The following is a 21,755-nucleotide window of genomic DNA, read 5'->3' as shown; positions in this document are numbered from 1 at the left end:
AAAAACTGAAAAAATAGTGAACTACCTAAATTCTGCAATTTATAAATTATACCATTTTTTAGACAAAATTTGAAGATCATTGCAGAAATATGAATATCAAATGTTTAGAATAATTGTACAGGAATATGATGACAGTATTTCATCATTGGGGAGCTCCAGTGTAGTATACAGTCCGGAGATAGATGCAGAACACGGTCAGTGGTGATGTCAGATTGTTCCAGTCAACGTTTCAACGTATAGTTCCAGTACAAAGAAAACAGCGTTCGAGTCATGTGATCGTCCCAGCACCTTAAGCAAATCCTTCTGTATGGGAGGAGGAGTTGTGACGTTATTTTTCGATAACGTCCCATTGTCAGCTCTAGAATTGTTTTATTAAATATTTAAGGCTGATAATAGCCCATTGAGAGTGTTCTAGTAATGATTTATAGAGAAAATCTATTTGCTTAAAGCTCATTTGAGCAGTACCTTGACTTCTATAGTCGAATTATGCCTATTTTCCATGTGTTAGTCATCATAATTATTTCCTGTACGCCAAAATACTTAATGGCTTAATTATATTATTGTTTCATCTAAGTTTATAAGTTATAAGAGTTATTTTCAATTGATTTTTGTATATTTTTCTTGTTAATCTTATTTGTAGAGAGTAATTATTATTTATCAAGTTATTAATTACTATTTCATGCAAACCAAGGCTAAGGGATTTATTTAGTAATTAAAATTAGGATGTAATCTCAAAAACACAAAAAGAAGCAGAGCTCAAACCAACAAGTAAAGTTATCAAGAAATATAGACCGTTGTGAGGAGAGTTGGGAGGCTATAGTGGAGAAGAAGACCAAACGAGCGAGTCACCCTACAGTTTTCCCATGCTGGGAGACGTTCCAGCCCTAAGGGTTGTAGTCACGGGGCTGTCGCCAGTGAAATGGGACTCCAAGGAGAAGATGGAAGTGTGGATGTGGTCTTAGGATTAAGTTTGGAGCCTAGGATTAAGTTGTTGAGTCTAGAAGATGAGTTTTTGAGTTTAGAATTAAGTTTTGGGTGCACCTTAGAATTAAGTGACCCCTCCACATGAAAATCTGGGAGAAGTCACGTGAAGATAACCACCAATGAGAAATGTACCTTGATAATTTGAAAAGAATTAGACCCTGGAAGGAGAAAGAAGAACAAAGGTTAAGAATTTTGAATTGAGATTTTTGCGAGAGAGTCGAGAGATAGCCAAGCTCCGAGTCAGTCGAGGGCAAGCCACAGAAGAAGGTAGTCAAGATCAAGCCAAGACTGGAGTTAGAGGAGATGGAGATCCAGTGAAGGTGCAGTCAGCAAACTAGAACACAGGAGAAGTACTGCTCCTGTGAAAGGAGGTCCAGAACAACTAGGACCAGGTTCAGTAAAACTAGTAACATCTAGAGCTCTGCTGAAACTGTAAGTTATTGAGAAGAGATTTGTAATGGGTTTATAGGTAAATTTGTAGCTAGTAAAAATTATTTTGTTGAATTAAAGAAAATCCGTGAGGCTTGGTTTGCTCTCGTACTCGTTAGTTTAAGCTTAATTGCAGATTTTAATAATGAAGATATGATTTAGTTTAATTGATTCGATTTATTGTGGAGAATTAAAATATTGCGTTTGTGAGTTTAGAATTTTGAATTACGATTTATTGAGAAATATTTTGTTAAGAAATAGTCTTTAGTTAGTAAGTAAGGTTTATTTGAGCTCCAGAATTGTAACAAGTCGGAGTTCTAGTTGATTTATTTTGAAGATCGTGATAGCGTAACTGTTTATTTGATATAGAAATTTGTGATGATGTTTTGAGTTCTAGTAACGGTTGAGAAAACCTAACTGAGAAAATTATTATAATAAATTTGAGAGTTAAAAGAACATGTTGAACTTGTTAGTTTATTTCTGGTAGTTTGGGAACCTTCAACCCAGTACCTTAGTTAGCTTATTCCGTTTGGTCTCTTATTTCGATTATTTCTGTTGTGTAATTTTATTTTGTTGGCCGGATACGACCCCTCTCCACAACCTACACAACTGAGGGCCAGGACATGCCCTGTTCAGGAGAATCCTGATTTTTGTAGAACCATCTTAGTTAAGTTAGATATAAGTTTGAGATTTAGTTTTAAGTATTGAGACTTTGCTATAAGTTTGAGATTTAGTTTTAAGTATTGGGGACTTTGAGATATTATGTAGATTTTGAGTTAGTTAGTAAGTTGAGATCTGGAGTTTAGATTTAAGTTTGAATTAGTTGTAAGTTATACCAGTTTAGTTGTTCTGGTGAATAAAAATAACTTGGCGCCCTAGGTAAAGTAGTCTTAGTCTCCCAGGGATGGTTCTACTCAGGATTCTCACCTGAAGGAAGGTGCGTTATAGAATATACCCCTTTTATAAGTAGAAAAATAACGTTACAAATGGCGCCCGACGTGGGGCTGCGCCGATAATAACGCGCGGAATCGTATTTCATAGGAAAAAAAAATTTTTAAAAAACGAAATCAGCAATAAAAAAATTTAAAACTTGTGTTGGGATGGAGAAAATAGCGTTGAGGATAATAAAATAGTCAATGATTATTGTTAATGTAATGTCTAAATGTATTTTTAATTATTTCATATAATTATTTAAAATATATTTTAAGAAAAGCTAAAAATGAATAGCGATAAACTTAAGGATTGAGGTTAACGATTATTACTCAAGTTATTTTTTTTTTGAGTTTTCCTAAGATTTCGTTAAAATAGAAAGGATTTCGAAGAATAGTTGAGGAAGTCATTTTTTAGATATTTTATTGCTTTTGGAAAACCCACGTGGCGAAAAGCAATAAAACTCTAAAAAAAGAGTACGTGACATAAGAAGAGCGTTAAGCTTTTCCAAAAAGGGAAAAGACCATGCGAAGGGACTTGTGCGCGCCTGAAGCAAGGGACTTCTAATTATGTCACATTCGACTAAATAAATACGTAAGGTTTGATGCATCAGTCAGTTGTCGAAAAAGTAAGATCGAGATCAGATCGTCGTGGAACATCTCTTGAAATCATAAGTCTTGAGTATTGTATTGATAATACTTCAAAGTTTGTAAATTTTTGCATGAAGTTTATTTGATCGTCAAATTATATTTAAATTGATATTTAAATTAATTCGCGAGAAAAAGTGAATAATTGCGCTGACTGGAACATCGACTGAGGACCAATTAATTGTAATTCATCTCGACCAGAGTAAAAGAAATCATCTGTTGGTAACGTTTACATTGTTGTTATAATTTTTCAATAATTTTCATTCAATAAAATTTTGTTATTGTTTTTTATATAAATCACACATTTTTACTTTCTCTATCGAAGATCCCCTCATCCCTGTCTATTGGTCGAAAGGCTAGGACTAAAAAGAGGAACTTAAAGTCTCTAAGGTTAAGCATATGGTTTACATATTGACACCTTTAAAGAGCAAAATTACATAACATTAATAATAAGAAATTGTGTTCATAACGATTGAACATTGTTAATAACAAATGATTATCGATCATAATAATATTTGAATAAAAAATTTTTTAATTGTTATGAACAATAAAAATAGAGATCTATGCAATATATTTGAATTCTTTTAACGCGTAATTTTTTCTTTCGCTAAAAAAAGTTACCAACCGTACGACATAAATGGAAACTCATTCTTCTTGTTTATAACAATTAAATCTGTTATAAACAATAAAAAAAGAGATCTATGCAATATATTTTATGTTTTTACGTGGACGTTTGTGTGTGCGTATGTGCATATGTGCATACGTACGTACGGAATCATTTTTCGCCTCGATTATCTCGAGAACAAAAAATGATATCGATGTGGGACCAATGGCATTCGACATGTAATTACGTTACTTAGAACTGAAAAAGTTTTCAGGAAAATCGGTAAAACCATTTTTTTGGCAGAATCAAAAAACTGGAAAAAAAGGAAATTACTTGAATTTTGCAATTTATAAATTATACCATTTTTTTGACAAAATTTCAAGATCATTGCAGAAATATGAATATTAAATGATTGGAATACTTGTATGGATATATGATGACAATATTTTATCGGAAAAAAAAATTTTAAAAAACAATATCAGCAATGAAAGAATTTTAAACTCGTATCAGGATTGAGAAAACAGCATTAAAGACGCTATAATTGTCAATAATATGGAATTGTGTCCATAATAATTGAACATTGTTACTAACAAGTGATTATTGATCATAGTAATATTTAAATAATAAGTTTTAAATTGTTATGAACAATGAAAATAGGGATCCATGCTATATATATGAGTACTTTTAACGCATAATTTTTTCTTTTACAAAAAAAATGTACCAACCGTATGTCATAAATGAAAACATACTTTTTTCGTGTATAACAATGAAATTTGTTGTAAATAATGAAAAAAAGGATCTATGAGGTATATTCGAATTCTTCTAACGCACAATTTTTTCTTTTACTGAAATGAAGTAACTAACCATATCAAATGAATAAAAACACACTCATTTCGTTTATAACATTTCCATTTGTTATAAAAAATGGAAACGGGTTCTATTCAAATTGTTTTTTTATTTTTTCCACTGGGAAGTTGGTCGTGTGGACCTTTCGAGTCGCACCCAGACCACTGCAGAGCACTGAAATTTTTTTTTTACTATTTAAATGTGATTAATTGAAAAAGTTCTTTAAAGAGTACAATAGAATGTGTTGGTGGTGGTTAGCTGTTGAAAAATGTAGAATTCTACAGATCTTAAAAAACTTAAGCAGAAATAAATTATTTAAATATGAAAATACTTTTAGTAATGCCGATCTTTCTCTTATTATGAACAAAAACTATTTAGATGTACTAAAACACATGAATTTTGATATGATTCCTACGATCAGATACCTTTACCTTTACAATTAACGAAACAACATATGATTGAAATTTAAATGGTAATTCACATCCATGGTGATCACTCGTTTTCTCTGTGAGACTAATTTCGAACGCACAAGCTCACTCGTTTAGATTAAAATATAAGACGTAGTACAAGTGGAAGGAGAATGAAATCTATACTTTCGACCGTTAAGTTTCCGACATCATTATTTTTTCAGTGTGGTTTATCTGATCCGAATGAACAAATAATGTTCATTTTCATGACGTCATTTCTCCGAAAAGCTCACAAAGAGGTTTAACCGAAAAGATATGACGTATCGTTCGGAGAATCGCAAGATAAATTGCGTTGGTAGGATAACTACTTCAGTGATAAGGCCTGGGGACTCGGCGTTGCCGAGTAAACCTGAAAACTCCTGACGTTGCTCATGCATCCCCATGGATATAGCAACGTCGGACATGGAGCTCTGGAGCCGTCGTCGTCGCTGACGTGATCGGTTCCATGATATTTGATCCTCCGACAAAATATACCCGACAAAAAATCCCCGACAAAATATCCCCAACAAAATTTTACTGAAACAAAATAAAGAACTACAGAAAATTAAGAAACAATACGTAAATTTATTATTCAAAATATGACATATTATGAAACTAATCGAACCCTACTTACAACGACTTACAATATTAATAATTTGATGTCAATTGTCAATTTATAAAATTCTTATTTAACATTTATCAAGAATAATCTTGCATAATATCACGAAAAATAATTGCACAGCATTGATTGATAATCAGTACTAACAAACATTGCTAAAGAAATGTGATATTATCTTAAAGTTAGCTTAGATTACTTTACCAAATATCAATACATTAAAAATACATGTAGGAACTGATGAAATTCACTTAAAACAAAACATGTTAAGATATCTAATTAATTAACAATGAATAATACTGCTTTTCAGACAATTACATTAATTATTAAATAAAATAATCTTAGCAATATTTCTTAAATAATTCAACTGATTTTTTGAATCGTATTTACTGACCACCTTTTTCAATCGCTGATCGTAATTGCGATATTCTTGGCGACGATTAGTGACATTCATATCAGTATTTATCTGATTTATACAAACTTCCGTATGAACTTGTTCATCTTTTAAAGACTTTAAAAATACACCAACACCAGCATAATGAACACCAATCCCACGATTCAAACGATTATGCCAACCTTCAGTTGGATTATTTGTTCGCAAATAATCATTAATTACGGCCCGATGACAATTCCACATAGACACCTCAAATCGAGGCTTGTGACGCTTTTTCTGATTATGACAAGTTCTGCCAATCCAAGTATCTTCGAAGTATTGCAATAACTCATCAAGTTCTTCACTATGTGCGTCATAAAAATCTGTCGCAACAATCAACTCATAACATTTTATAACATCTGTTGTTGTTTTTAATTAAAAAATGTTTTAGACCTCAGAACACGGGATATCCTACATTTATATAAAGACAATCCTACGTTTTTTTGCTTAATAAAAAATTGCTTCAGCCCTTAATACACGGGATTGGGTATTCTACACTTATTTAGGGCCAATTCTACGTTTATGTGACAATAAATTTAAATATTTTAAAACAAGGATATTTTGTCGAGGATATTTTGTCTCCGGGATATTTTATCTGAGCATATTATGTCAGGGATATTTTGTCGGAGGATCAAAACGCCTGATACCACGTGATCATCCTCAGTCTCTCGAGGAATCTTGACGAGTGAACCGCTCACTCCTTGAGAAAAATTTGTCAGTCGGGAATAACACTTATTAAAATAAACCTTTATAATTCAAATTAAATTCATCCCTTTTTTTTATTTGACTTGGATTGTGCTCACGCATATGGAATTGTCATTTTCTTCCTTTTTTTCCATTTTTTATTTTCCTTTTTCCCTGAGGCGCAGTTTTATATAACGCGTGCAGTCATACCTTGTTTTTCACACTCCCCTGGAAATTGTCCTTTAGGATGGCGTTTGGTTGGTGTTTACCAAAAGGTTAGAGAGTTTTGGGTTTTCCTGATTTTTTTTTCTGAGTAAATAGCTTTTGTGCTAAATTATGAAACTATTGTAAAGTGCTTTAGTGATGTGGTTCCTTCATGCCTAAATCAAAGAGGCGAGGAATAAGAGCGGGCTGGAGGGTGCAAATGCGCCGGATAATCAAGGGCCATTACAAAGAACCATTACAGTTGGACTCGATTTTTAAGGATGATCCACCAACCCCCACTCCACCAGCACGAAGAGAGATATAGAACTTTAAAGTGATTTTAGTGGTTCCCCGGAATTTCCAATAAACGTTCACTTTCATTTACTCCAATGACATTGGTTTTTTTATTTTTCTTTCATTTTAGAGAACTTATTTTAAGTTAACCCTGTCATGAGTTTTGTTTTTAAACTCTCCTTAATCTGAAAATTTTCATTAAACCCAGAATAATAAGTCAGCACGTAACAATCTCTCACCGTTCTCACTACGTAAGCGGTGAAAGGTGGAAAAACGCAATTTGCCAAACTTTGACACTCGATTAACAATTTTGATTATTGTTTCCGAGTTACACAAATACTTTCCTCATCATTCTCTACAAGAATATATAACCAAAAAATTTTCATTCCTATTCTATAATTAATGCACGATAAATTCATACGGCTACTAGACCATTAGCTCACCATCTGAAGATCCATCTGACTTGAAAGAGCTTACACCCGGTTATATTTTTATCAAAGAGCCACTAAATGCTTTGCCTGAGCCTTCACTACTAGAGTCTCCTGAGTCGAGACTTTTTAGATGGCAGTTACTTCAACAAAAGCTCCAACACTTTCAGAAGAGATGGTCAGCTGAATGCATGCAGAGATATCAAACAATTTCTACTTAGTATTACCCATCTAACGAGATCAAGGTTAAGTCCATAGTGCTATCAACTGACGAGAAATTTCCTTCGAGCAAATGGCCACTTGCTCGAGTTGACCGTTGAGGAGTATTCTGAGAGCGCCTAATATGCAACTATTACTAATTAAGAATAATCTTGTTAAGTGACGCCAAAATGCACGTATTGAATCGTCAGCCATATTGAGAGTGAGTTTTCTAAAACAAAGCAAGTGTGATATAGTAACTCAAGGACTGAGTAGTGTAAATACGACTTAGCGTATGTTTTCGATTTTGTTAAAACTACTGGTGGTAAGTTCAGAGGCCAGATTCAGATGGGAAATTTCAGGCGACAGCCGTAGTCGCCAGATGGCGGATCAATCAAATTTGGGATTGAAATGTTTCAATACACATAACTATCTACAATCTTCTATGCTGCCTGGTCAAAAAACGTACAGGCAGAGAATAGAGATGTGTAGACTTCCCTATTCTCTGGTACAGGCATAATAAAAGTTTCTCAAGATTGACTCTCCTAGGTACCTGCAACATAATTATAGGCATTAGTTAGATAGATATTAATGTAAAAGTTAGGTCTACAGCTAAGAAAAACAAATATTGAAAGTAAATACCTATTTATGTATAAAATCCTAAGAGTGTTAATAAAGCATAAAATGAAAGGAACCCTCTTTATTCTACGATTCTGAGTTTCTTTGTGATTTTAAATCACATCATCATACCAGTAAACTTTCTATGATGACAGAATCTAGAGAACCATACGTACACTCGAGAGTATTAATGCCTGGTTTGTATCTTATGAGCAATTATCGACGGTGGATATGATTTACATTCATTAAGTTTTCAATCTTATATTCTTCAAGTTTAGGCTAAATCGAAAAAACTATAAAAGTCGTAATTTTATTTCAATTATAATGTTTTAGGATAAAAAGTAATTTTTTTTCATTTTTATAAGAGTATAAAGGTCCGTTACAAATAACGACTATCATCAAAAATTCTCAAAAAAAAAATTGATTATTTATTTTTTATGTCTCAAAATAAAGATAGCAGTTTAAATATGATAGAGAGAATTATTTTACATGCTAGACCATTATATTTAGTTTTTTTAATTTAGCACTGTTCTGACTTTGAGTCGGCTGAGTGAGAAGTCGGGAATTTGTGGACTGTATTTTTTAGGATGTTTGGATGCTAGAACAGTCGGGACTGTTGAACGGTGTAAATGAGTTGGCTGACACTATTTAACAGTAACAATTAGCGATTTATTAAATACTAAAATAACAGTAACGGAAAAATAACAATACGAGAGTCTTTGAATTGTCTGTACAATATTGAGTTCACTGAAATATCACTTAGAGAGTTCACTGATGAGGTGACTGATGAGTAGAGGATCACAGGAAAGTTTTCCTGTACTGGTCTCTGCACCAGGAGTAGTCTAATTTTCTTGAGTAGTCTGAGTTTTATTGTGTTGGCGTCAGCCACACAGACACAAGCGAGTTGTTCGTGTGTGGATCTTGTGTGTGTGTCTATCCATAAGGCCGTAAGGCGTCGAAGCCGACATCGTTCACGCCTTTTGTAAGAAGGTGCTGATGCGGACCAACATGAGCTTACTGATGATGTCTTCTGAGAGGTAGACTGCCTGATGAGGTCATAATCATCACTATAGATGATTAACTGGTGAGTTATTCCATTTCTGAGGAATATTCTGACGAGTTGTCTGGGTTTCCACTAGAGAGTTCGACGGCGTGAGCTCTCTGCTAGTACACACGTACCAAATTAGCTGATTTAACGAGTTGTCTGTTGGTTAACATCATCTGATAATGCCCAAGAGTCGTCCGAGTACGAACTCCGTACGAGTACTCACAGTAACCGGTGAATACAGACCGTTTTTCCCGAAAACTCTGCGTTCTCGAAGATTTGTTTTTAGTCGATATGACAAGTATTAGTAGCAGTACTGTACCTGCCACTCGATTTGATTAATGCCTTTTTTATACCATAAGTGTGATTACTGAACGCAGGAATACTTTGTAGTCATATACAATATAAATTCGGCCTGAACTTAAAAAATTCGAGATTAGAAACTCAATATGGATACAAATAATTCCTGCAGACGGTAATTGCATATAAGATACAAACCAGACATTAATGTTTTCGAGTGTATGTGTAGATTTTGATATAAATATTTACTCAATTTAGAGATTTGTTTATTTAGATGATTTATTTATAAAAATATTCGTATCCAAAAAAAGGAAATTTTGAAAAAAAAAAACTTCAGGGTCGTCCAGGAATTTTGAAATAAAATAAAGAGTGGCCGTGAAATTTTTAGCTCTTATCATTAAAGCATGTAAAAAAGAGAGCGGCATACACTTTATTCTCAAGCTGAATTAAAAAACAAACTACCTTCTTTTCCATATACTGTCTTTGTCTCGATGCGCATGTGTGACAAAACAAAGATAGTTCAATAATTTGAGAAAAAAACCGGCCATATTATAAAGTGATGGGGACAGTATAGTATAACGATTACATCCACTAAATATCATTAACAAAGCTGTATTGAGTTGTATTAAATAGGTTCAAATAAAATTGAAATAAAGATGATTAAAAGAAGATTGGTTCCTTTAGAACTTTAATTAAAGGTAATGAGTTATGATAGTATCTAATTTAGGAGGTAACTTATCGATCATTATTTTCTCTCGTACTAGATTCCATATGCTATTTTTGATTTATTCCAAAAATAAACTTTTGAAAACAAACCTAGATTCAGAATAAACAAATCCTAATTGGATTCATGATATGTAAGAAATAAAATTCATTAATTGAAGAGAAAAACTTTTTGATGTCTTATCTTCGATTCTTTTTTATCTTATATTTATTCTATATTCATTAATTGTATATTAATAGAAACGATTATATTTCAGCATTAATTATTTTATTTCATTTTAATGTCTATGAAAATTCTTAATTTTTTTATTCAGTCACATGAAAATGCAGAAGAAATACATATATGATATTGGTTTTTCAGTATTAACTATATTTTACTAAAAAAAGATTTGCTGACGGCGGTATTCCGACACCATGAGTACAAATACTGTGACTTATTTTTTAATAATGTTCTCTTGTAAGCACAGTTATATAGCTTCAAGGTTGTATTTTAAGATAGATTGAAAGCGTATCGAAATATTGTAATGAAATTATAACTTTAATGATTCCGTTTTCGATAAACGTTAGTTTAAGTAAATAAAGAGTGAACTTTATTTGAACTCCTCAAAATCCTCACCAGTGACATAACATACTAGGAAGTGAATGAATGTGGATCTATTTATTTGCTTTCATCAACATTGTTTTGTAATTAATTCAATTATAGTTGTTACCGGATACATCATTATTATTATAAGGTTGAGATAAGATTTACTGTTCATTTAATCTCAATTTTCATTTGCTGTAACAATCGAATCGATTTATCTCTAATTAAAAAATTGAGAATAGTTTTTATTGTGCATTTTATCGTAATTCGTACCTCTTTCTCACAAATAAACGGCGTAAATGAATATTGTTATGTCTTTTTTTACCTGACTAAAAATAAAGTTATAACACACAGATAAACAGAGTAAAGCTCGTTTCTTTCTAGAGCTATCTTCACATCATTGGGTAATTAGCGAAAAGCATGGAAAGTTAAAGCTAGAAGAAAAACTGTTACAGTAACAAAACTATTTTTCATATTCAAATTAAAAAGAAAGCGAAAAAATTGAAGCAAAGTTCTTCTATATTGTATGATCTATAAATTGATCATTAACACTTATTCTGTAGTAATTTTGCCTTATCATGCACTTTTTTAATATAAAGCCTACATTTTTTTAATTGACAATAAAAACTTAATGATCATAAGTTGATTTAATTACACTGCTAGATGGTTTGAATGTCTAAGTTTTTATTAGAGTCTCTATCCCTGTATGTGTCCTTAATATTTTTTTTTTTTTAATTGCTGCTTTGGATTATTTATTCCACTATCAACATCTTTTTTTATCCCTTCCAACTTATTAGTACTGTCAATAATACGAGAAGACTTTACATTATTATTTACTGATAGATTTGTTTTTTGCGTCGACGAATTGATAGTGATGAGTTTTGATGATGAATTCATGACTCGTGAAGTCTGATGGAAACTAATAGTAGATATTCCGGGTTGAACGTTACATTGGCGGAAAGAACCAAAATCTATGGCTATGCTACGATTACTATTGCCATAAATTCTTTTATTTTGAAGTTTTACCGTAACATTAGATCCGTCTAACGGAGCAATGATGAAGAAATTATTTTCTTCCTTATCTTCAAGTGAAACTGAAGTATTCGAAAATTGTTCATTTAAATTTGATTGGTTTTCATGAAGTAGTTGATCTTTGCTTTTTTTACTTTTTGATAATCGACATTTGATTGGAAAATGATTTATATAGGGTTCATGTTTCATTTCGACATGTTTTTGTAATGTTGTGCTGTGTCCTTGTGTTTTTTGCCATTCTAAAACATTGGTTAAAAGCTTTATGTATCTATAAAAAAAACATTTTGAAATTAGATGTAGTAAATAATTGATATTTTTTTTCTGAAAAAAATAAAAAATAAAAATCTGTATTATTACCTGATCGCCATTCTGAGTATTTCGTTTTTTGATAATTTTTTTTCTGGTGGATAAGTTGGGACAAGCTTACGCAATTCTGCAAATGCTCCACTGACATTTTGCTGCCGCCACCGCTCTCGACTATTAGTAAATAATTTCTTAACACCCACTGTGCTTGATTGACTTGAAAAAGAATTTAGTACTTGGTCCGAACCACATTGAGGTCCATCAAGCTGTAAAAAATATCGCACGTGAATTTTGTGAATATCTTTAATACCATTAGTGCATTTAACTATGAAAACATACAACACTAGAACTTCTCTTTTTTTTCTGATCTTCTTCGTCATCTGTGTCATGTGAATAGAAATCATCAGAGAATATTGCCTCCTCTTCAAATTCTTTTAATATCTCAGGTGAGTCTATATCATCAGCACTTTCACCATCTCCTGATAACATCGATGTAGCTGGTGATCTGTCTTCGACTTCATTTGCATCGTGACTCGTAACATATGTTAACATAGGCTAAATACAAATAAATGTCGATTATATAAAGAATAAAATCTCCACAAAACGAATAATGTTTTGGAGTCAACAGATAAGTTATTTAAGATTAATAAACGTAAAATCAACATTAAGGTACGTTATTTTATATGTCGATTTACATAAATAATAATAGATTATTATAGTACATTATTCACGTCTTTAATGACGCTATCAGTTTAGGGCGATGGTAGCTCGCTCAAGCTTCTAGGTGTATAAGATTTTTTTGTATGCTACAGGTTAGTTATAGGGGTTTAATTATTATAGTTGTAGAAAGGAGATTTAAGACGCCAATTAGAGACACAGTGAAAAAAGCTCGTGATAGATTTTTGTTTATAATTTCATTCAAATTACATTTATGCAGCCGGTAGTATGAAGAAAGCAATAAATTACGTAAGAAGTTGTTTTTTCGCAAATAACTTAATTTCATTCCACTTTTTCAAAAATTGAGTCGATTTCTTTCGAAACACTGAAAAAATGATACATATATTCATCTGTATGAATAAAATTGGAGTGTCTGTCTGTGATTTTGAAAAAACAGTCTCACACTAAGTTCAGGAAGTCATTCGCATGCAGTATATTCAATGAAAAATTTTGCCTTCTACAAGAAAAGAGTTGCTAACCATATTACATAAATGGTAACAAGTTTTTTTTTGGTTTCAATGATCGAGTTAACTATAAACAATTACGAACAGAATTCATGTCATAAAATCGAGTTCCTCAAGCAAGGATTTTTTTTTTCACTTAAGAATGATTAAATCGGTTTTCGAGCTGAGGTCAATCGTAGATGCGATAATCTTAAAATATATATTGATTTGTGATAAATATATCATTAGCTAAGGAGAATATAGAAAAGTGCTAAAGGGAAAAAGACGACATTATCTCATCATACGTATTTGTTATAATTTTGTAGAAGTCAAATTTTTTTTTCTTGACACAATACATTAAAAAATGGACGACATATGATCAGCAAGGAATTTAGTGTTGCAAAGTAATTTTATGGGATTAGTTGATCTTGAATTCGCATATTACTCAGTTACCATTTATGAAGAATAGAAAAAATTTCTGAAATTCAAATTTGCGGACAGTTATAATCAGTTTACATGTCTACTATTTGAACTCTCTTTCAGTTTCTACATTTTTACAATATTTTCCCAAAAGCTTTCGCAATGGTGTAAAGAGTAAAAAATTTAAATTTTCGCATCATACATTCTGTGTTCAGAAAACTTAGAAGCTGATAGAGCTTCAAGAAATATGATACAGAGTGGCAGTTGTAAAACGAGGATTTTAAAAAAGTCCAAGGGAGATTCGGTCCTTTTCTTATAGATTTGTTTAAAAATAGATTAAACAAGAAATGTAAGTAATGCTATTCACGACTTTCAGATCTATACGGCACATTCGTTGATGCTTTTACCATCTGGTAGAATGGGAAAAAGTTTTACGCCTTTCCCTCTTCGCAGGGCCTCTGTGTTATACTGATGTTTCTGCTCTTTAGGGAATGTCCCGTCAACACGGAGGCAGATAAACGTTCGATGCACCTATTTCAGATTGCTCCATTACAACAATTTTAGGTTTGGGTTCATAACGTTGGTGTAGCACAGACGCTGGGTCATTGGGTTAGATCTACTCTTCAAAAAACAGGGATTGATACAAATCAATTTTCAGCTGATAACACACGTCATGCTGTAGTTCCGGCAACACATAAGAAGGAAATGAGCATTAATGTAATCTGAAGAACAGTAGGATGGTCTGAAAAGTCTCGAGCCTATTCGAAATTGTATAGCAGACCAATTGTAGAATCACAAGAACACTTTGCCAGTGCTATGGTATAGGAAAAGAAAAAAATATAAAAATTTGGATTATTAGTATAAAAAGTGATGTTTTTGTTTTTCTTTTATTTTCTCCACATTCACATGTTGTATCATCAAGAACGAGATATGTAGTATAATTGATCGATCAAACGAGCCGGTTTCGCTCATTTGATAGATCAATTATTGTTGTTCTTGAAGCTATTTTTTCTCTCTGGATGATCCTTGGATATGATTCAATAAATAAAAGCCAATTTTATTTCTTGGTGGTAAAAAGTGTTATCTTTGAACGAGACGTTACGTTTGATCGATTAATTTCACTTCTTTCAAAGAAGGTTCTGAAATAACTTTATCGTTTTTATGCAGTATTGTAAACGAAGATGAAGGTGAAAAAGTGAAAGCTTCAATGGTATTTCATTTACGTGGTATCTTGTCATTTCCTCCGACAGTTTGCTTCACTGGTTCTCGGCCAAAAAGAACATTAAGTAATAGATCTGCAACAATAACAGAGTCTTTAGGTAGCGTTTCTGAAACTTGCCCAGCGAAATTATCCTTAGATTAAGCCTGCATTAAAAAAATCTCTATCTTTGATAATAAATTTGAAAGTTTTGAATAAATTTTAAGAGCAATTAGATTCGTGTTTATATTTAATAGAATTTTTTTTTACGTCCACAAATTCTAAACCTTTAGTCCGAAGAGATTATTCTTGTAGTAATTTATGAAAAAAAAAAGTTGAAATAATAAACATAAGAAGGAAACCGAAGTGAATACGATAATAGCGATTGGTCAATAAAGAGATATAAATAAAGAAAGGACATGCGTAGTTAGTACAATTTTAACGAAGTTTTAATCAAGTACTATTTTTTGGAATAATTCAAAGAGGCCCGTCAATATTTTATAATAATTACCCAAGCATGTCGATGTCAGTGATATCATTTTCTGTTTAATTCTCTATAAATAAAAAAAAACTCATCATTAAAAACTTTAATCAATTTTGTAAGTCTTATAAATTAAGTGAATTTTCCATTATCTTCCACAATTGCAATATAAACTTGTTGAACTAATCTTAACACGTTCACCGCTTTACTCAGTTGATGAAGGACGAAAATGTAATAACGCTACTCAGACTCATGTGAGTAAATGTCTCCATGGACTCCCAGAAGGATTTCGTTCCAAAAAAGTTTATTAGATAAGATACAGCATAAGTCAAAAAGAATTCCAAAGGAACTCCACAAATATTCTAAAAAAGCTTCAGAAAGACTCATTTGGCGCTTCATAAAAATTAACAATTTTTTTACTTTGTTAACTTTTATAAATATAATTTATTAACAAATTAGTGTTAACTTGAAGTTTTTTACTAGTGTTAAAGAGAAGATTTACAAATTAACATTTATAACACTGTTTACATGTACACCATATTAATTTCCATACATAACTTATGGGGAATAATATTTATAAATTAACTATATTTGTAGGGATTACTTTTTTTGTTATTTTACAATAATTAATTGTATTTTAATATTTATTTCGGATTAATTAACGTTTCATAATGCATTTTTGAATCAGTACAAAATAATTAGAGGTTAAATGACAATTATCACAATGATCATTATATTGACAATAAGAAAATTTGACAAATGATTAGATTATTCTTATTCTTCTACGGTTATTTGGGCATCGATTACAAACCAAGTAAGAGACAGTTTTTCTCTGACGTTTGTAACTTTCAGAATCATAAATTACTTCAAACATAAACAGTCTATTAAAAAGATGAATTTTCGGAGCAACAACAACACTGAATTTAAAGAATCAGTTTTTATTTTTTCTCGATAGCTTTGTAAGTGGAAATTTTTCTCACATTTTTATCTATATGAAGCAATTTTCGTCAATAAAAACAAATTTTTTAAAATAGAACAAAATCAATCTATGTCAATATTAAGATTATTAATTCGATTTTTCAGTTCCACGATATTCATAAATATAGAAGTAATTTTGATGATCGGTAATTGAGCATATCTATTACCATTTATAAGACGTTTAAAAATTCTATATAAATTTTCATACGAAAAACATGAAGTCATTTGTAATGGACCAAACTTCATTACTATATCTGGTAAATGTAGGAGTTGGTGTAAGTTACTAGTCATACTTTCGATGCTATACAAATCTTCAGATTGGGAAGCATATTTTTTCAATGCATTCGATATAGATTTTATCATTCCAGAAGAAATACTCTGAAAGTTCAAAAAATTTGTAATACGATGTGTTATTGTGAGAATCGTCCGTCTTATATCCCCTCACCATTCTATTACTTGACTGAGGAAATAGTCAGCTAAAAGACGACATCTAGCATTAGAAAAGTATTTATTTCCAAATATTTGATGATACAGTCTTTCAATAACTGAATAATATATACGAGTCAGTGCAACTATCACAGATACATAAGGGACCAAATGTAGGCGGAGCAAACGATCTTGAGCAGTGAGAGCACTGAAAAGGCAGCAGTCGGGTAACAGTCTGAGAAGAAGCTAGAGACATGGAAGGGTGTGCATACCTACAGTGTCGTACCAAGCTTCTTACAGAGTCGAAGCACCGTAAACACTCAGAACACGTAGTAGTGCTACTAGAAGATTCAGAGGCATAATGTTCGCCAGACGATGATGAAGAAATAATAGGATCTGAATCAACTACAGATGAATGAGTAGGTCGTAGGGTTTCCAGCGACTTCTTGTATGTATCACGTCTACGCACATGTTTGATTACTTCAATACTTCCAGGTGAAGATAGCTGAACATTAGAAAAAAGATAGTCATTGATTAAACGTAGAACATAAGAAGGAGCAGATAACTCAGCCAAAACTAGCTTCCTGATATCATCATCACTCCATCTTGAACGTGCTACTGATATTGAAGATGTGTGACGCAATGAAGTAGGTACATTCGAGATAGTTGTAGACGGTTGGAGATGCAGATAGGGTTGGACAGAGGTCGAACTTATATTACCAGAGAGTGTAGACAAGTTATCTGCATGCCCAGGAGAATGACAGTTTAAAGAAGCAGAGATAGAGTGAGGGCTGTCATCCCTTCTCAACTCAATAAAATGTAAACGACTCATTGTAAGATGGTAGATAATGCACAAGTGCGTTGAACAGAAAAAATGGAGTTAATTCTATAATAATCAATAAAAAGAATCTTTTTCTTAATTCTATTAATGAGAAAAGGAAAGGATTTAGGGTAAGTAGCAGTGTGATTTATGTCAGAGTGTCCTAACGAACGGCAGTTAGCGCACTTGTAAGTAGACTCGGTCTTATTGTTCTTACAAGTGTTGTGTGGCTCGGCTCATTTTCTGCACACCTCCACTAAACTGGGACAATCTTTAGATAAATGACCAATCTTAAAACATTTGTAGCACTGCTTTATGAGTATGTGATCCTCTACTCGACAGGCATTCCAACCTATATTAACCAGCGGATAGTATATGACGGCGAATCCTTGGAAAAACTTCGATAATAATATTCGATAGATGCTGAAGTCTCTTAGGAGAAAACACGTGTACAACTTTGATTTGATCAGGTAAACATGACAGGTTATTAGCAGCCACTATATTTGCAGGTAGGTCACGTCTTTCCACACTAGACGAAGCACCAATAATTATGAGCCGTAGTAGAAGTTTGGAGGAAGTAATAACTTTGAGACCGGCCTTAGCTAGTGCCTCACTCTCTTTTAACTTAGTGACTTCAACTTTTTCCGCAGAAATACGGACCACTGTTGAACGAGCCTTGATGACTTTGAAGACTTTTATTTCATAATCTACAGAGTTAACTGTACCTAAAACAGCTTGTTCAATGTCCGTGCTCGATTTAAACCTAGATTCAGCCTTCTCCTAAGGAACAATGAAAAATTCAACAGATATTGAGATTGGAAGAAATACACCATTCATTCAATTAACAGCGTTAACAGGACCTTTCGCTTTACTAAGGACGCTCGCGTGAGAACTCATACGGTGTTAGGGAACCTTATCAGATGAGGGTGTCGCTGACTTGGTCACGCTCATAAAGTTAACCTGGTCACATGTCCTTTTATCTATTTCAGCTTGCATTTAGTCAGTCACAACTTTCCTATTCACACAACTGAATAAGATTATGATGATTCTAAAAGGTAGTTAGCGGTTCTATACGAAACGGAGAGTTTCTATAGGGACAAATAAAAGATATTTGAATAGGAAACTGAGTAATTGAATAGGATAATGCGACTGAGAATTTTTTTTTTATTATGTATCGAACCTCAATAGGATTCTTCATTATTCAAAAGGTTTGACATCTCTAACATCCAATAGGAGATGAATGAATTTCAATAGGGAAATACGACTTAATAAATTTTTTTCATCATACATCAAACCTCAATAGGATGTTGGAGAAGTCAAACGTATTAAAGAATGCAGAATCCTATTAAAGTTCGATTGATAATAAAAAAAAAAATTTCTAAGTCGCTCTTCCCTATTGAAATCTATTCACATCCTATTGGATGTTAGAGAAGTCAAAACTATTAAATAATGCAAAATTCTATGGAGGTTTAATCAATTTTTCAAATAATTTCTAAGTCGTGTGTTCTTTGTTGTAACATTGTTTTAACGTTCTCCTTTTAAATAATATAAAATCCTATCATGGGACATTGGGATAAATATATTATTTCTGAGTTGCATTCTACCTGTCATATCTTCACGAATGACAATTATTCTTTTTCTACGTTAAAATACTTACTAGTATGCAAACTTAATTAACGTTCAAATTATTTTAAATTTTTAACCCAAATAGATTAGGTGAAAGTCATGTTTCCATGTTTTAGAGTAGTGCAGTTGGCAGCGTACTGGACTGTGGATCCGATGATGCCAGGATCGAATCTCACCATTGCAGGATTTTTTGGAACAAAGTTTCTAATAAATTTCATTCCAGGTGTATATTAAAACAATAAATTCGTATAAACGAAGAACCTCTGGAGCGAATTAAAATTTCCTCTCGTTTAAAAGAATTTTTTTTTGTGGTAATAAGATTCTATTGAAACGTTCAATAGGTTTACCCATAATTTTATAGGAAATTCTGAGACAACAATATTCCCATTGAATTATATCAAATTCTATTAAAGCATCGAAAGGGAATTGCCTCTTCTCAATGGGAAAGTTGTAATCTCACAAGTCCTATTAAATTCACTAAAATTCTATCGAAGAATCGAATGGAATTCTGCATCATTCTATAGGAAATTCTAAGACAACAGTATTCCCATTAAATTGTATCGAATCCTATTAAATAAAAACACACTTATTTCGTTCATGACAATTCCATTCGTTATAAAGAATGGAAAACAAGATCTATGCAACATATTTGTGTTCTATTAACGTGTAATTTTTTATTTTACAGAAAAAAAGTTACCAACTGTATGACATAAATGAAAACATGCTTCTTTGTTCATAACAATTGAATCTGTTTTCTGCAGTTATGACGAAAATGGTGTAAGATGAAGAAAAAATTTTTTAAAATGAAAATTTACTTAATATTTTTCGATAATAGTTTATAGAAATTAGTAAGAAAAAAATTTACACTTTAAGGAACATTTATAAAATTTCATTCTCTACTTGTTTCTGAAGGCATAGCGACACGATAAGAGTATTTGAGATAAACGACAAGTATACTGAGTATCTGTATTCACAATTCGAGTGATTTTGTGTCATTCAGTAACGGAAGCGTAGATATGATATACTATTTATACTTAAAACTCATCATCGAAGTTTGAAAAATGTATAAAATTGTTTCTACAATGCTATTCTTTATAAAATTTTCATATTTAATCAGTGATAAATATTCAATACAAAAAAAAATTTGACGGAATTCGATACGTAACGTAATATTATTAGAAGTTAAATAAAATAATAGATACTATTATCTGTTGAGATGACAATTAGTTAATTCATTCCGACACGGAGTTAACCTAATGATAAAACATACAAAATATTTAAAAATAAATATACAACATATTCTCTTCAATAATCCATTCACGACTTATGAAAATTGTTGTAAATGTAACACTGACAAAATGTAGGTTTTTGATTTCAATGAAATATTCGCTTATTTTATGACGATTTTGTTAAAAAATATATGAACTCACCATTGCTTTAACCATAAACAATTTTTCGTACAAAAGTAGTTCGCTGATAACAATATAATGCTGCTGGACGAAGTATCAATACTGAACGTTCAGATTTTACTAATCGAAATTTTTGATACTGGAGTTTGCTATGAGGTAATACATTTTCTTGAGGCGGAGCCTCAGTAAGATGGGTGGAGTTCTGCTAAGTACGGCCCACATTTATGAAGATGTGAAAAGCTTTGATTGTGGAATGTATATCGATTATGTGTAGCAGGACTGAAGCCGGAGGCGTGGTTTATATTTGCGTTACTTAATAAGTATTGAACACATTAGTTTCAGTAAGTAACGTAATACTGATGAAAATTTCGAATTTAAAAATCGTGACAGTTTGAAGTGAACTATTCGATACAATACTCGATTTTATTGTTATAAATGAAAAAAATGTGTAAATAAAACGCGCAATAGGCGTTTTTAGATTCATTTTAATAAATAAGTACATTGTCTCGAATGTTTCGCTTTGCCCCCGCGTTCTACTTTACCTTCCATCCTCCTACACTGAGAAAAAAATTTACTTCATACCAGAAATATTTCTTTTGATCATTAATCTCGAAATTTCAAATAGTTGCACGAAAATATTCCTTCAAAATTATGAATATATAATTGTAATCGTTTTTTTTCACTCAAATGAATAAAATTTCTTCCGTCTTCAAACTTGTCGTAACATTGAAACAAATGACAAAATATGTTTTCGATAACATTACTATTAGATCGAAGAAAATATTATCTTGAGAATATATCAAGTTCTTCTTATAAATTAAATAAGTAATTCTTTCATTTGGCGAAATTTTTTTTTTAGTGTGTGACGTCCGTCTGTTTTTATTAATTTT

The 21,755-nt window shown here is 31.9% G+C and overlaps 1 protein-coding gene across 2 annotated transcripts; it reads right to left on the bottom strand.

Annotated features, from left to right (window-relative positions):
* Positions 1 to 11,090: 11,090 nt before the first annotated feature.
* Positions 11,091 to 20,986, bottom strand: HLH3B (Helix loop helix protein 3B). 2 transcript variants are annotated; one of them, XM_035089665.1, is made up of 5 exons: positions 20,887 to 20,973; positions 15,151 to 15,222; positions 12,687 to 12,902; positions 12,402 to 12,613; positions 11,091 to 12,312 (listed from the first exon to the last, which is right to left on the bottom strand). In XM_035089665.1, the coding sequence occupies exons 2-5, from the start codon at positions 15,163 to 15,165 to the stop codon at positions 11,727 to 11,729; spliced, it is 1,029 nt and encodes a 342-aa protein (XP_034945556.1). In that variant the 5' UTR covers positions 15,166 to 15,222; positions 20,887 to 20,973; the 3' UTR covers positions 11,091 to 11,726. The 2 variants fall into 2 exon arrangements, with proteins under 2 accessions (XP_034945556.1, XP_034945555.1); XM_035089664.1 differs by lacking the exon at positions 15,151 to 15,222 and having other exon boundaries at positions 20,887 to 20,986.
* Between the last annotated feature and the right edge of the window lie 769 nt (positions 20,987 to 21,755).

This window comes from Chelonus insularis, unplaced genomic scaffold (assembly GCF_013357705.1).
Source record: "Chelonus insularis isolate UGA/USDA-ARS -01 unplaced genomic scaffold, ASM1335770v1 contig_69_pilon, whole genome shotgun sequence".
NCBI classification, from domain to species: domain Eukaryota; kingdom Metazoa; phylum Arthropoda; class Insecta; order Hymenoptera; family Braconidae; genus Chelonus; species Chelonus insularis.
Note: the sequence above shows the minus strand (reverse complement) of the source record. Positions and strands in the feature narration are given on the sequence as shown.

Excerpts from the sequence above, each read along its gene's own strand:
- HLH3B (XM_035089664.1), bottom strand. Across the intron at positions 12,614-12,686 it reads AAAAGAGAAGTTCTAGTGTT|CTTGATGGACCTCAATGTGG; the intron begins GTATGTTTTCAT and ends TATTTTTTACAG. Across the intron at positions 12,313-12,401 it reads ATACTCAGAATGGCGATCAG|ATACATAAAGCTTTTAACCA; the intron begins GTAATAATACAG and ends TTTTTTTTATAG.